Source organism: Felis catus, chromosome A1 (genome assembly GCF_018350175.1).
Source record: "Felis catus isolate Fca126 chromosome A1, F.catus_Fca126_mat1.0, whole genome shotgun sequence".
Lineage (NCBI taxonomy): Eukaryota > Metazoa > Chordata > Mammalia > Carnivora > Felidae > Felis > Felis catus.
This window is the reverse complement of record NC_058368.1, coordinates 231,278,181-231,295,185: the sequence shown is the minus strand read 5'-3', so window position 1 is coordinate 231,295,185 and position 17,005 is coordinate 231,278,181. Positions and strand designations below refer to the sequence as shown.

The 17,005-nt window shown below is 44.7% G+C and overlaps 1 protein-coding gene across 3 annotated transcripts in view; it reads right to left on the bottom strand.

Moving 5' to 3' along the window:
* ATPSCKMT (ATP synthase c subunit lysine N-methyltransferase) overlaps nt 1-17,005 on the bottom strand; it is a 240,033-nt gene that overhangs the window by 221,131 nt on the left and 1,897 nt on the right. The window contains exons 2-5 of one of the 3 annotated variants that reach the window (XM_006928110.5): nt 14,284-14,570; nt 10,923-11,060; nt 9,491-9,541; nt 1,233-2,679 (exon numbers count right to left, since the gene is read on the bottom strand). In XM_006928110.5, the coding sequence (XP_006928172.2) occupies nt 2,515-2,679; nt 9,491-9,541; nt 10,923-11,060; nt 14,284-14,570 (641 nt within the window). In that variant the 3' untranslated portion in view covers nt 1,233-2,514. Of the gene's footprint in view, nt 1-1,232; nt 2,680-2,960; nt 7,780-9,490; nt 9,542-10,922; nt 11,061-14,283; nt 14,571-17,005 lie in introns of those variants that run through there. The other 2 variants (XM_045038833.1, XR_006586322.1) reach the window with 2 other exon arrangements.

The window sequence follows — 17,005 nt, the reverse complement described above, 5'->3', positions numbered from 1 at the left end:
CAAGCCCCTGACCGTGTGTCAATGGAACCTCCAGGTCTGGTCACAATGGCTCGTTAGGCTACGTCACCCCTAAGCTCTATTCCTATTCCTGTTTGGTTGTTGTCGTTTTAACTTTAAATTTTCTCAAGCTAGCACTCATCCCTGATTTCAATCGGTCAGGCGTCTGTGAATCCTACTTTCGACATCAAACGTAACAGGTCTCACTCCCTGCCTTGTGTTGTGCGCAAATTTCAGACCCTGAATCCTGGAACCAATAAAAACTCAAACCAGCCAGTCAGAGAAGCCACAATAACCCCTGTAAGAAAATCATTATAGCTCACTTCCAGGTTATTCAAATGCACAATTTAAAAAAATCCATTAGGGGCGCCTGGGTGGCTCAGTCTGTTAAGCGTCAGACTTCAGCTCAGGTCATGATCTTGTGGTTCGGGAATTCAAGTCCCGCGTCGGGCTCTGTGCTGACAGCTTGGAGCCCGCTGCCGATTCTCTGTCTCCCTCTCTCTGCCCCTCCCCTGCTTGTGTGCTCGCTCACTCTCTCTCAAAAAAAGAATAAATATTTTTTTAAAAATCAATCCATCCATTAGAGAGCTTACAAACTCCATGAATGCCAACACTTCCGTGAAATGGTCCATTTTATTCTGAGGTTACAACACCAGGGGCCATTTAATCTTTGGGAAGCTAAACCAGAAACCTCAAAAAGGCAAGTTATATATGCCTTTGCAGACAGCCTGATGCCTCCACAAGTCTGCCAGGAGCATGTCTAGAAGATTACTGAACACACCCAAGGTTCCATAAAACCCTACCTCTGCCCGTCACACCTGCCTGGCCAGGAGCCACGATGGGTCCCTCTCCAGGCGTGCCTCGCCCACTTACAGAGCTGGCTGGGGTGACAGGCAGGGACAGACACCAAACTACACACCGTCGTAGGGAATTCGCTCTTCGGAAAGAAATCGGGGGGCTACTGGGAAGGGATGGACAGTGGCAGCCAAAAATCTGACAAGTGCCCATGACTGTCACACTGTTTACTTCTTTCAGAGAGCTTCACCCACACACTTACATTCACGCCCGTATTTGTCTCTCTCTTCCGGAATACACGTTTCCATAAGATTAGGGGTCCCTCATGTCTACTCACCATTGAATCGGACAGGCCTATTACACAGCAGACAAGAAGTATTCGCCGAATGAATGAACGGGTCCCCAGTTGCTTTTCATTTAAATGAAAATTCTCAAACTGATCGTATTCTCGTGAGTTTAGTTAAAAATACAAACCATCTCATTTTATCAAACCTCCATGAAGACACAGTTTGGTATTTAGGTTACAGGTGTACGATCGGGAGCTCAATCCTTTTCTGTGATACACAGGGATTATCAGAGCCACCATTTAATAGATTAACGTTTCAGATACATGAAGCCTATCTATTCACATTCAAAGGTTTTCCGTAACTTGTCTTTATCTAAATCAGTCAGGTCTCTTCTCCTAAACGAGAATATTAAATGAATGGCTACTTTCATAAAATAAAGATGCGACTAGCAGAAATAATCTGTGACTTCTTTAGTATCTAAAATGATAAGACCAAAGACTTCGCGTCATGAGTTTTACAAAAAAAGAGTCCCCTGTTCGGTGTATCATTATCCCAACAGAGGCTGGGGACACTCGGGAAAGCGAGGCTCCAGGAGGTCAAGCCACTGGTGCAAGGCTGGTCGCCGAGCAGGGATGTGATCCCAGGTCTGGCTGCGCCCAAGCTCATGACGGCTTATGTTATTACCTATAACTCCAGAACGTCCTGCATGTCCTCTGAGCAACTCGCATCACATCTGACATTCCATCCGTGGTGGCTACAGCTACGTCGTGATGTGCAATGCTGCCGATCATAGACACAAAACACCATCAGCCGGAAGGTACGTCACAACTTCAGAAACGGTCAAATGTGTGTGTCTATCCACACGTTTACACGCACACGTATAGACACCTCAGATCCAAGAAAATACAGTAAAGCGCTGGCCTCACAACAAATTATTCCTAATCAATGTTATAAATAGGAGCGCCTGAGTCCTTTAGAAAACGTTGCCATGAAGTACAGAAAAAAAGAAAGACAAATCTTAAGTATGAATAAAGTTAGATGAAACTGCAAACATTTCCTACTGCACAGCCTCTTTAAAAAGTGTTTCTGTTCATCTCTGGCATTAAATCATACTTTTTGTAGCGTGAAGAGCTGTTCACATCTCTCCCGCCCATCAACGTTGACCATCCCTTGGTCATATTTTCATACATCAGAGTGCGTGGGAAAGAAGACCACTTTTTTGAATATGCCACGGAAAGGGACTTTAAATCTACCTGCTGTTCTTAACTTCTGTTTGTTTTCCAAAAGTTAAGGAAAGTAATAGATTTTCATTCCATAGTGAAGAAAAACAGACTCTTTGCTGACGACACAGCTGTAGATCTCTATGAAACCGAAGACCACCATCACTTGGGAAACCACATAAAGTCTACACTCGAATGACCGGCTGGAAATGTCTTCAGGGCCTCCTGCCTCGCAGCGTGCTCAGGTCGTAGGCCCACACGGTGTCTACCCCCTCCCCGGTGACGTGGTCTGGGGTCCAGCGAGGGAAAGGGAACCGGCAAGCAATGACTCTGGCGTCATCCTTCAGTTCAAGCTCGAGTTTCTCCTCCAACTGTGGCATCTGTGCAGAACGACAGTCATTATTTCAGTAAGCAGGGAGTCGGAGGAAGAGACTCCCAAATGCTCGTTTGGATTTGAGGGCCTGAAAATACCTGTGCAGGAATTAGTAGCTGTAGAAAAGATCACTCCGGAGCATAAACACATTATCAAACGATCCATTAAATCACGAAAGTCACGTTAGCAACGGTTACAAGAACATCTTCTATCAATCATAAAATAAGCCATTTTTAGCAGAGATGACAGATTTCCCATTTTCTAACTAAAACCATGATGTGGCAGTCATTAAAATGAGAAGCAGCTTTATTTTCCCACCTAGCATCTCAATCCACCCTGTCTCAACTATTTCACACATTTTCCCACACATTTTAACATCTCTGAAATCAGGATACACCTTACAATGGACATAATCTTAGATTTACAATTGGCAGTATTTTTTTCTTTCTCAATAGCAACGGGGCATCTTAAAATTGACAGCATCTAGATTCAGTAAGATATGGTATTATTAAATTAGACCATGAAAAAATAGACTCTACCAACTTGAAATATAATGAAATATTTCATAATTCTTCAAAAATGTATCGATAATACACTGATAATTTGTTGACAATCAACATATCTTCTAAAAAGTAAAATCCTTTTATCATTTTTGTGTTCTTTTATTACCAATCTACCTGCTGAAAACACTGTCATCGTAATCACAACGGCAAATTAACAATCACTTAAAAATTTATCTTCAGATCCTACCAGTTTTACCTCCTAGAAGTATTTTTTCCACTTTCTTCATTCGTTATTCTGAAGTCATTTCAAATTTAGAGAACAGTTGCAAGAAGAAAACAAAGGACTCCTGTACTTCTTTACCCGGCTTCACCAATTCTTAATACTCTGTCATATTTGTTCTCTCCAACCTGCCCTCTTCCTCTATATTTTTCCTAAACCATTTGGGAACAGGTTGCACACACATGCCCTTTTGTTCCTTGATGCCTCAGTGCTTCCTAAGACATAAGCCCAGCTCAGTTATCAAATTCAGGATATTGAAGATTGTATTCCAATAATAATAATTCCAATCGCATTCCAATTTTGCCTAAAGTCCCAATAACGTCCTTTATGATGTTTTTCCTTAGATGTCATATTGCATTCAGCTAGAAGGTTTCCTTAGTCTACTTCAATCTGGAGCAGTTCCGTGACCTTCCTTTGTCCCATGACAGCTTTAGGAATACAGGCCAGTTATTTCCCCGGTGGCCCGCACCCTGGATCATCTGATGCATGCTCGTGACAACTCAGCACGTGCATCTTTGGCGATGCCCCACAAGAGGGGCGGTGAGCTTCTCAGGGCCCCAGAGTCAGGCACCCGTGAGGACTTTCTGCTTTGAGACTGATAGTCACCACCTGGCATCTCCATAGTGGGGTTACTAATTTTCCTTCATAATGAGTAATTTGTCAGACTTAACTTGAGATGATGTAAGTATCCTGCCGCTCATCGAACTGTCCCTCACGAGATGCAGCATTCTGGATGACCCGCCTGAGTCCGTTTTCCCTATACGGTTGCAGAGTGGCCATTTGCTAATTCCATCATTCCTTCCAGGCTGACAGTCAGCATTCTACCATAAGGAAGAACTCTCCCTTCTTTTCTACCGATCTACCTATTGCCATAAGTAACAGCTCCCAGATTCCTATCTCGTTCAATGGGTTGTAATCCACTATCACCCTTGTTTCTTCTGATGCTCAGACTGCCCCCGTCTGGCCACCAGGAGCCTCCTCAAGTTGGCTTCTCTCTCCTTTGGATGTGCCCACAACAAATATTCTGAACACTTCCTTAGACTTGGGATCAACAAAACACCCCAGGCTTTTGTTATTGGTCCCCAACTCAGCCCTCAGATCAACTACCTCTCAAACATTCCTGGTTCCTCTAAATGGGAAATGCTATCTCAAAACCAAGACCTGAGCAAAACGAATCCCTTTAAAACTACAAACAAATCGACAGTGCTTCTATAAAAACTTTACTCCTGATCTATATCTTTAAAAAGCGGCTTGGGGAAAGTCCTCTACATGGCCTAAGGCTACAGAGAGCCAAAATTCTAATTCTTCATTACAATTAATACCAATATAACCAAAAGTAAATTCCATTAAGGATGGGATATTTCTACTCTTTTAACAGCCAGTGAAAGATTTCTTTAAAAAAAAAAAAAAAAAAAAGAAAGAAAGAAAGAAAAGAAAGTTTTGTTCCTTGAGGGAAACATTAAATAGGCGAAGAATGAGACAATATGTATGTTTCCAAAGTATCAGAGATTTCTTATGGTAATTTTATTCATAAAAAGAATAATTGTAAACTTATTCATGTTACCATGATTCTTTTCTCTTTTACGGTTTCCTTTATTTCCCAATGACTGTCATATGCTAAGTCAAGATAAACCCACAAATGAAAGGAGCTATTTCAATCACAAGAAATTAACTGGCTAAATTACACATAAATATGCAATGAGCCCGGGTCTTGATATCACGCACAAAGAGAGGCAGTGATGTGTCATGTCTGTCTAATGGAATTCAAAATTATTCATACAATTATAGGTCTCAAAGTGACACGAACTCGTCATATTCTAATTACATCTTCAAAACTTTAAGCCTAAGGTGAAACCAGCTCTAAGACATAGGACAACTTAGCCATACCCATGAGCAGCTCTTGAGCCCCTTGACGTCTCCCTCCTCCCCAAAACACTGGCTTCACCGGGCTCCTAGGGTAACCGCCACCCCCCCGGGGCTTTCCTCCTACCCAACGCCTCCTCTAGGGTCCTTGGCTGGGTGCCCTCATTTGTCAGAGGCCAGAACTCCAGACCCGACCCGCTCTGCCTCCTCCCGGGTGACCTCGGCCACTCCCGGGCTTCAGCTCCCTCGGGGACTGATGCACAGTCTCCAGCCCCCTCCCCTTCCTGAGTCTCAGACCCCCTCCGCCCACCACTGCCGACCTCACACCTCCACACACATTTCGGGCTTCACCTGCCCGAGGAACCCCCGGCCCTCCTCCTCGGTCCACACAGCCTGCACCTTTCCCAGCTCAGTCACAACTGCAAACTTCCAGTTAGTCCGGCCAAAGCCCTCAAGGTGCCCTTGGTCCCTCTTTCTCGCACGCCTCACACCGGATGTGCCGGCTCATCCTGCTGGCATCTCCACGATGCCTCTGGAACCTGACCGCTTCTGCCCGGACAAGAGCCTAGCACACCTACCGTCTGGATGCCTGCAAGAGCTCAGAACCCGTCTCCTGGCTTCCACCCGCACTCGGCGTCCACACAGCAGCCTGAGATCCTCTGCAACCCAGGCAGGTCCTCTGCTCCTCTGCCCAAACCCACCACGGCGTCTGCATTCCGACAGCACGGCCCCCATTTCCCCTCTGACGTCACCTCTCCCTGCTCCTGCCACCCCCCCCCCCACCTGCTGCTGCTGGAACCCCACAGGCACACACCCCTGGGCGCCTCCACAATGGCTCTGCCTGGCACGTTCCCCCTTACCTCCGCACGTCCTCTTCAGGGGCACTGTCTCCTCCCCTCCCTCTCCTGCTTTAGTCTGCCCCACGGCACTTACCTCCTGCTACCGAACGACACATCTCACATAGGTACCCCCAGGTAAGAGCTGCTCTCCTCACTAGTGTACAGGCACCTCGGGGCAAGGATGTTTCTCTTTCTCACGCACTAAAGTACCCAAGTGATTAGAACAGAACCTGGCACTTAGGGGCACCGAATAAATAATTGTTGAATGGATGGACGAAGGATAAAGGATTCCGTTGTGAATCATTTATCTTTATCAGAACACGATAACGTTTTCGTTCATCAATTCACAACAGGATCTGTAACTAAAATTAAATTAGTCAGTCTTTGAAAGTTATGAAATTTAACAGCCCACTAGGAAGTGTCATTAACGGATATGTTTCTACCATACTCGTTCATTCATTTAATGAGTATTTGAGTCATTACTTTGCACTGGTGCCGCTGCACTGGGGGTCTGGGAGCAAAGACAGGCCGGCCCTCACTCTTGAGCTCACCGTGCGGTCCACACGGCAAACCTGCCGAAGCCATCGTGTGAGTAAATACAATCTCACTACGGAGAGGGAACAGGCACTGTGCAGATGGAAAACAGGGGCACTGGGGTCTGTCTCGTTGGGCAATCAGGGATGACTTCCTGGAGGAAAGGACACCCGACCTGTGAGTGGTCAGCAGCTCGCCAACTAGGCCGAGAGCTGGGGGGACTTAGGTCAGAGGGAAGAACACGGCTCACACAGTGGAGTCCAGGGGCCGGGAGAAGGGCAGGGGGCTGGCAAGCACAGAGCTGAAGGAAGCAGGGGCCGCTCCACGCCAGGCCTCAGGCCACGTGGAGCATTCAGGCCTTATCTTCACTGCTTTAAAGCAGCAAGACGTCCTGGGCGCGTTTTAAACAAGGGCAGGACTGATCTTCTCACATTTTGAAAAGAACATAAGCTCAAGTTACACGTGGGTATTTACCATGCTAGCACTGGATTTACCAGATCTGGACGAGATTCCTCACTCCTGGGGGGGGTTACAGACACACCTGTTGAAATGAGTTTTGAGCCACAAAAGCTCAACAGTCAGTGCGGTATGAGAAGCGGGGTGGACGAGTTCTAGAACACCAGGTTTCCACCTCTCACGTTCCCTACGTACTCCCCTAGCTCTCTCCGGGCCTGTGTGGGCCTCAGCCGCCACAGGAACATTCATGCTCCGCTGGCTTTGCTGAGCCACGATGCCATGACTGGACTGCCGACCAGCGCTCAGACGAGGGAAGTGCGTTTCACTAAAGACGATCCGATCGGGGCTCCCACGACCCCGGAGAGCAGAGCTGGCCGCCTGAATCCCCAGCCAGCACCGTCCCTCCCCTTCCCTGCTCCACGTAGGTGAAGCTCCATGAGGGTTACGAGCGGGGCCTTGCACACATGAACGATCCCCTGTGGGTCCCGTGAACAATACACCTGCATGGAAAACTGCACGCTGGCTGAACCCCTCTCGCTCATTCCAGGGAACATGGATGCTTTGTGTACTTCAGCTGCCCCACTTTTTCTTGGGAACGCTGAAATGTCACAAGTTCCTTACTTGAGGTTTCTCTGCGTACAGAAAAATGGACAACAATTGCAAAAACATTCATCAAAAAAAAAAAAAAAAACAAATAGAGGACTCTTATTTCTGCTAGGTGAACAGCTCCAAAAACCGACCATACTCAAACATGGTAAGACGCACAAGGAGTTGGAGCCCACAGGTTACGGGGTGACGTGCCCACCAAAGGCCACTGCTGCCCCCCACTGGGGCCTCACGAGCCCACAACTCAGGCCAGGATCGGCCGGCCTCTCAGAATGGCATGGAAATCTCAATAAATATTAATTTTCTATTTTCATAAAGCATGGAGTTCAAATGAAATCTATTTGCTCCAAGATGCTAATTAATCCAAAGGAATGCCCAAACTTCATAAGTAGTAAATAACCATCAAGTTCCATAGCAATGCTATGGTCCCAGTTTCTTAAATGACTTAAACTCATGCCCCTTTTAATTTCCTTTTTTAAGTTTATTTATTTTGGGAGACAGAGAGAGAGAGAGAGGGAGGGAGAGAGAGAAAGAGCATGAGAGGGGCAGAGAGGAAGACAGAGAGAGGAAGACAGAGACAGACAGAGAGAGAGAGAGAAAGAGACAGAGACAGAGACAGAGAGAGAGAGAATCCCAAGCAGGCTCCACACTGGCAGCACAGAGCCCAATACAGGGCTCAAACCCATGACCCCGGGATCCTGACCTGAGCCGAAACCAAGAGTTGGACGTTCAACCAACTGAGCCACCCAGGCGCCCCCCTCTTTTGATTTCTATAACGAAAGTGTAAACACCCCAGTTTCATCTTAAATTTAGGCTTACTGAGATTTCCAAACATATAGAGTCCTGTTCCTTTCAAAAATATGTAACAAAAGCACTTCTAAATCAACTTAAAAATAAATATGGCGTTGTACCCAACATCCTGATAGTAAGAATAAATTTCTCAAGCACTAAACCACCTTCGACCAAAATTAAAGTGTGAATAAGAAAACAAAACAACCAAAAAGTAAATATCCTTTTTTTTTTTAAATTAAAAACCATACATATCAGTTGCGTAGTGGCATTTTAGCAACCATCCAATTTTGCCAAGATTATTATGGCTACAATTATAGACCTTGAAAGATGAAAAGGGATTTCTTTCTATGGTCTGTAAACCAACAATTACAATAAAAGCATCCCATCCTGGTCATCTTTCCAAAGGCTAAATTTAGAACCATTTTCAGCACAGATGCCACGGTATTTTCACTTCTGAAAGTACGTAATCAAAGTTCGATACAAATCAGTCAGCCGAGGTCAACTGAAACTAGCCAGCGCTCACCCGCCCCGAAAACGGCCTCATTGCAAAATCGGAGGAACGATCAATTCGAAGGGAACATGCCATTAACTCTCCCAAGTGACTTCAGCTGGATGGTGAGTGAGCAACCGCGAAAATCTCCAACTACATTAGACACCGGGAGCTCATAAAGCAGTTTCCAGATTGGAATTTTTAGGGCTTAGGGAGATCATTGAGAATTTTATCTGAAGCAAAAGTTTTAACATGACTGAATCTTTTATGATTAAAGTTTTAAGGCCCTGAAGTACTTTGTCAAGCCAGTGAACTGAAATCCAACGTGCCCCCAGAATCCCTGCGAGGCCGCCGAGGGTGCGGGGGCAGGCAGCCAAGGACACGGTGTGGTGGACCTGGAGGGGCCACACGGGACCTAGAGCCAACCAACCAGGGACAGGAGGACGTGTACTCACCATCTGAGGCACACCGAAAACAACCACGTTTGTGTACTGCGAAAAAGTAACCTAAAGAAGAGGGGGAACAAGGCACAGGTTAATTTAAAAGGCCAAACACAAGGATCCGTTTCATCAAACAGGTTTTCACAAGGGATGTGGCTTCCTTTAAGATTTCACGAGAAGAACCCAAGTTCGAGCTTCTGTCTCTTAATTCAGCCCATTACGGTTTTCCAAACACCTCCCTGTAAGTCACTCCTGCCGTCTTCAGGGACACTCCACACAGGGCCCCCCAGGGGTCACCTGTCAGACTTGCCAGTGACTCATCCAGTGACCAGCCGGTGGCCATCTATGTCCCAGTCCACACTCTCTACGCTACCCCACCATACACCAAACCAGCTCAGCGAGAACTCGCGAGATCAGGGAACCACCTGCCTTTCGTGCTGAGCCATCCTTAAAATTCTAGTCCCCCGCCTCCTCTCGAAAATACTACCCAAAAACTGAAATAAAATGGTCTTTAGTCGAAAAACTGGGGGGAAAAGTGCTTTGCCAGTCAAAATTCTTATTGCCCAATAAAAGTCTTATTTACTCCATAGAGAGATCGTTTATGTATATATGGTATAAAAAACAACACAAGCAAAACTCAATGAATTTTTATAAGCTACTGATGACAATATTACAATGGGAAATTCTTATTTAAGAAAAAGCATTTTATGGAGCTTTCCTAAAGCAAAATTACAGGGTATGTTTTTTTAGAGTACAAATAAACTTGGAAGTTTCTTATACATTATGAAGACCAGAAAGAACCATGAGAACATAGTGGATTCTTTCTTTTGCACTCATCTCTGCCTCTTGCAAAACACACCTGCACACACACAAGCACGCACACAGAAAAGTCCACCGTTTACCAAGAACATTAACAAATTAATGTCTACAGTTTATAAGATTTCCACATGAAGTAAAAAAAAAAATTTCATCATTTTGTAATAAATAGAAATGAGAAATTTTTTAATTGAGCAAATTCTTGGAATTCACATGACCTATCAGGTTTAAAACCTTAAGCTTCTACTCTAAAAGAGTCGATAGGTAAACCTGTCAATTTAAAAGGTGTTCACGTTTCATTATACAGAAACATACACTTGTATTTTAACTATTTTTCCTTTAATACATTTTACATTTTTTTAATGTTTATTTTTGAAGTAGAGAAAGAACACAAGCAGGGGAGGGACCGAGAGAGGGAGACACAGAATCCGAAGCAGGCTCTAGGCTCTGAGCTGTCTGAGCAGTCTGACATGGGGCTCGAACTCACGAGCCGTGAGATCATGATCTGAGCCGAAGTCAGACACTTAACTGAGCCACCCAGGTGTCCCCATTTTATGTTTTTTAGTCATACTAATTATGAATTATAAAGTTTTGGTTGGCATTTCCTAGGACCATTCTCTGCCTTACATACCTTCCACAAATCTGAAATATAAAATTTGGCAGAGTCCTGCACCCCTTCTCGCCAAGCACGGTATCTGGAGTACCAAACGAGCCATGGGTTTAATTCATAACCAACAGCAGTGAATCCCTCCTTTGCAGCTGCTATCACCTGCAGAAAGAAGTCAGTGTTTATTCAAGATAAGAAAAACATCAACCTATGGAATGGGAGAAGGTATCTACAAATGATAGATTTGATAAGGGGTTAGTATCCAAAATACATAAAGAACTTCTATACTCAACACCAAAACACCTGAAACATTCCAATTAAAAATGGGCTGAAGATATGAACAGACATTTCTCCCAAGAAGACATACAGATGGCCAAAGAGACACATGAAACGATGCTCAACATCACTCATCATCAGGGAAGTGCAATCAAACCTACAGTGAGATATCAGCTCACACCTGTCAGAATGGCTAAAATCCCGAAACATAAGAAACACTGACGTCGGCGAGGATGTGGAGAAAAAGGAACCCTCGTGCACTGTTGGTGAGACTGCAAACTGGCGCAGCCACCGTGGAAAACAGTATGGGAGATTCCTCAAAAAATTAAAAATAGATTGACCATATATATGATCCAGTAATTCCACTACTGGGTATCTACCCAAAGATGAAAACACTAATTCAAAGGGATATATGCACCCCTAGGTTTATTGCAACGTTATTTACAACAGCCAAATTATGGAAGCAGCCCTGTGTCCATCACTAGATGAATGAATAAAGAAGAGATATGTTTATGTATATATATGTATATATATATGTACATCATGAAATACTAGTCATAAAAAAAGAATGAAACCTTGCCATTTGCAATGACATGGATGGATCTGGAAGAGTATGACGCTAATAAATAAAATAAGTAAGTGAGAGAAAGACAAATACTCATGATTTGACTCATATGTAGAATTTAAGAAACAAAACAAATGAAAAAAAAAGAGACAAACAAAAAAACACACTCCTAACTCTAGACAACAAACTGATGGTTACCGGAGGGGAGGTGGGTGGGGGGCTGGGTGACAGGTAAGGAGGATTAAGAGCACACTGATCATGATGAGCACTGAGTAACATACAGAAATGCTGAATTGATATATTGTACACCTGAAAGTAATAAAACACTATGTTAACTGTACTGGAATTTTAAAAATAAATTTTAAAAATTTAATTGAAAAAAAAGAAAAACATCAACTTACGTGGTCAAATGATATGAATACCTCCCATTTATGGTCTATAATCAAAACGTCCGATAAAAAAGGCACCTCTTTTGTTCAAAATATCATTTAAAGACAGAACTCTAAAGTTCTACAGCTTTGTAGACAAGACAACACTAACTGATTTAAACTCAGTTTTTATGTTCTTGTCAAAGATTTCACCACGAGCATTGCAACAGTCAGGTTTGCTTTGGATAAAGCACTTCTGGATCGGCCGACCCCTGGGGAGGCCTGACCGGTTGCTGAAAACCCAGTGTCTCTCTCCATCAGTGACAGCACAGCAGCGGGCAAGATGGACCTGCCTGGGAGAATGTTCTGTGAACTAGTTGTAATATGCAATCAAAATCCTGTCCGTGAAGAACCTGCCATTACTTACACAGTTCCTTCGGCTTTAAAGACTGCTCACTCAAAACTGAAAACAGGTAAAAGAGAAGCGGAACGATCCAGAACAAAGTCAACCATAGAATGCCACCGGCCTCTGTAAGGTGAGGACAGTGGGCTGGGCCTGGGGCCTCTGCTCATTTGTCTTGCCCACTCTTCAAGGCAGCCTGCCTGAAGGAGCCGTCCGCCTACAGTAATTTCCCTAGTTAACTACAATGTCACCCCCTTAAGAAAAGGAAACCACAGGGGCGCCTGGGTGGCGCAGTCGGTTAAGCGCCCGACTTCAGCCAGGTCACGATCTCGCGGTCCGTGAGTTCGAGCCCCGCGTCGGGCTCTGTACTGACAGCTCAGAGCCTGGAGCCTGTTTCTGATTCTGTGTCTCCCTCTCTCTCTGCCCCTCCCCCGTTCATGCTCTGTCTCTCTCTGTCCCAAAAATAAATAAACGAAAAAAAAAAAAAAGAAAAGAAAAAAAAAAAGAAAAGGAAACCACAAAGATACTATTCAGATGTGTAAAACATTCAAATCTGGATTTTAAAACTTCCTCCTGGTTAATATATACATCTTGCGGGGCTCCTGGGTGGCTCAGTCAGTTCAGCATCCTACTCTTGATTTCAGCTCAGGTCGTGATCCCGCAGTCATGGGATCGAGCCCATCAGGCTTGGTGCTGAGTGTGGAACCTGCTTAAGATTCTCTCTCTCCCAGGGCGCCTGGGTGGCTCAGTCGGTTAAGCATCTGACTTTGGCTCAGGTCGTGATCTCAGGGGTCGTGAGTTCGAGCCCAACGTGGGATTCTCTGTTGAGAGCCCAGAGCCTGGCGTCTGCTTCCGATTCTGTGTCTCCCTCTCTCTCTGCCCCTCCCCTGCTCACACTCCATCCCTCTCTCTTCTCTCAAAAATAAACAAAACATTAAGAACAAAATTTAAAGATTCTCTCTCTCTCCTTTTGCCCCTCTCCCCCACTCATGCTCTCTAAAATAAAATAAATATACACATCTCTTGATTTCTTAAGTCACTTCCTAACCTCTTCCTGGCTATTCGAGTCACTATGACGAAATCACAAGGTCCATGCTGCAGGGGTGGTGAAAGGTGTTGTGCCCCTTTTGGTCCCCACATAAATGTTTCCAGAACGCAGGCCTTGACTACTGCTATCCTCACTTTCTGGCTCATGGTTGGATGGAGGCCTAAGGATGATGCCACCAGGCCCATGAAGAAATGTGCTCTCGGACACCCATCGGGCAGTCAGTGACCCTGAATCTTTATTTATAGGTTCTCAACTGGAGTCAGTATGCTGAGCTCACTCAAAGTCTGATCTTTGGATAAATGAGGGTTAATGGCACTGGCTCTTTCTTATTTTAACTCTACATTACCCCTTAAGATTATTATGCATGTAAGAATATTAATAAATACAGAAGCAAACATCTCTGTTAAACTCTATGACTCAATGTTTCCTCTAATTATGCCACCTCTACTGACCCAAGTTTTTTTATTGGACAATTTCATAATTACCAATTAATTGCTCCTTTTTACCTGGCAGATCTACAGAGCACTTTTTCCTTTCAGAAAAATTAAATCAGAAAAATAAATTCCAAATCATGCTGGAAGGTTTGATCATTAACACACACAAAATACATGACGACTTAATTACCGTCAGATTTAACGGGGCTTTGCATAAGCCTCACAAGAAACGTGAAGCAGAAATTTTAAAACTTTGGGTTTGAAACCTTAAAATGTCTTAGTGGAACTCACAACACGTCCGTCGCCACTGCCAATGTCGACCAGGGATCCTCTTCTGCAATGCAACATTTTCACAACGTTGGCAATCTGCTTTGTAGTTGCAGGAACGAATGGCAAACAAATTTTTCGGAGGGCCGGTGTTAGAAACGGGGTGGCCACGGCATACACGGCCACCAGGGTCCCACCAACAATCCCAGTAAGGAAGAACCCCCAACTGCTTTTCTTCAAACCGTTGGCTCCAAGACCTGTAGGTAGACTACATCCTGACTGACTTTCTTCAAGTATTTCTGGGGGTGTACCTAGGTGGAAAGCAAGCAGGAAATATATACGTCACACCAAATCTGAAATCCAAGGTATTTTTTTTCCCTGTGGTTCTTATTGACAAACTCGTACTGTGTAAAGAATAACTTAGCTGAATACAATCTAACTTACAAATGAAGGATTCCACACTGAGTTCCAAATTCTATCAACTAAAGTAATGTGTTTTACAGAAAATTCTTTAAATCTAATAGAAAACTAAAATCCTTTGCTCCCAACATAATGATTTTTTTGAGTCATCCTTAGAAAACAATGTGTTCATCTCTACTTAGCATTTTATGAATTCAATATAACCATTAATACAGATGTTAACCATGAACTCTGTATTTTTACGGTTTAGAACAGAGCCTCACAAATAAGCATTAAAATGTCTAATTACTGCCTTATTTTAAATAAGATGCAAAGATTCCACATCAAAACGGGTTAGGCATCTATAATCCAGTTGCAGTAATACGATTTTCAAGTAAAAAGAGACCAAAGTCAGTTTCCACTAAAAACAAATAAGTATGATAACGAAAAGATTTTTTAAAAAGACCCAAAAAGAACAAAAGATAAAATAATCATTTCAATGCACCAATATGAAATAAAGCAAACTCCAATCACTGAAAACAGAGAAATGAGTGATCTATCCTCCTCTTGAGTTTTACCCTTCAAAATACATTCTTGGGGTGCCTGGGTGACTCAGTCAGTTGAGCGTCCAACTCTTGCTTTTGGCTCAGGTTGTGATCTCACGGTTCATGAGTGTGTCGGGTTCTGCACTGAGCATGGTGTCTGCTCGGGATTCTCTCTCTCCCTCTCTCTCTCCACCCCTCCTCCCACGTGTGCACACTCTCTCAAAGTAAATAAACTTTAAGAAAATAAAATACATCCTCAGGAGGATCTCAAGTTCTGGAGACTGAAATTGATTTCATTTTGAAATTGATCGAGGGGGAAGGACACATCAAGAGCACAACCCCAAGGTTAGGACCTGGGCTCCGCACCTTGCCAACGGTACGATCCTTCGCCTCTCTGAACCTCAGTTTGCTCGTCTGACTCACGGGGATTAGAGTCACCGCGCGGATGAAACTAGGGGACCCACTTAGAACATTGCCCAGCACAACAGGGCCCGCTGCCGTTATTATTTATCCACAGTTGGCTAGATGCTGAACCCTACAGGGAGCGAGGCTGCCCTGAAGCAGCTCGGTGTAGTAGAGAAGACAAGGCCAGAAACACAGGAATCATAAGAAACAGAAGACAGTAAGAGGGAGGACACCGGATTCTGGTCATTCGAAGACGTTCTTATTCATGGCTGCAGGAATCAGTAAGCCATTCGAAGCGCCCACTGGATTCCATTCCCAAGGCTGCAGTAGGAAACCACCACAAACTCAGAGGGTTAAAACAACACATGCTCATTATCAAACGGGTCTGGAGGTCAGCTATCTGAAATGGGTTGGAAGCACTGGGTTCCTTCCGGAGGCTCTATGGTGGGATAGGTTTGCTTGCCTTTTCCAGCTCCTAGAGGCCACCTGCATTCCTGGGCCAGTGGCCCCATGTCACCCCAACCTCTGCTTCCATCGGGATACCTCCTTCCGACTCTCCTGCCTCCCCCCTTTATTTTTAAATCTGTTTATTTATTTTGAGAGAGCAAGCTTGGGTAGGAGAGGGGCAGGGAGAAAGGGAGAAAGAATCCCAAGCAGGCTCCACACCGTCAGCACAGAGCCCAAGACAGGGCTCGAACTCACAACCACTAGTCCACCACCGCTCGACCGAATGAGCCACCCAGGCACCCCTCCCTTTTCTTTATAGGGACCCTGTGATGACAGTGGGCGCATTCAGACAAGCCAGCAGAATCTCCCCATCTCAAAGTCCTAACTTCAACCCATCTGCAGATTCTCTCATGTAACATATTCACCGGTTCCAGGGATTAGGACATGGACGTATTTGGGGGGGTCTGCCTACCACACTCATGAAATGTGGTGATCTGTTACAGCTTTGTGAGGTACAGGTGTGAACACAGGACACACGAAAAGCTGGCCCACTGCAGTGAGTCACTGCTCCAGGGCAACCGACCAATCACCAACATCTCACGCACAGTAGAGCTTTGTTCCGGACACCTGAGGTCCCCTAAAGTGAGCTTTGTTTTGTTTTTTACTTTAGAGACAGAGCACACATACCCACAAGCAGAAGCGGGGAGGGGGGGAGAGAGAGCACGAGAGAGAGCGAGAGAGCAACTCAAACAGGCAAGGTTAGCGAGGAACACAACCCTGAGGAACACGTGACCTGAGCCAAAATCAAGAGTGGGACACTCCACTGACTGAGCCACCCAGGCACTTCTAAAGTGACTTTTAAATCTGGTTACACAGTGGAAAACCAACTCAGAAACAAGAACAACAAAAGTCTGCTGCTGGTGCTGGAGGTAAGATAAAAGGTAAAGTTT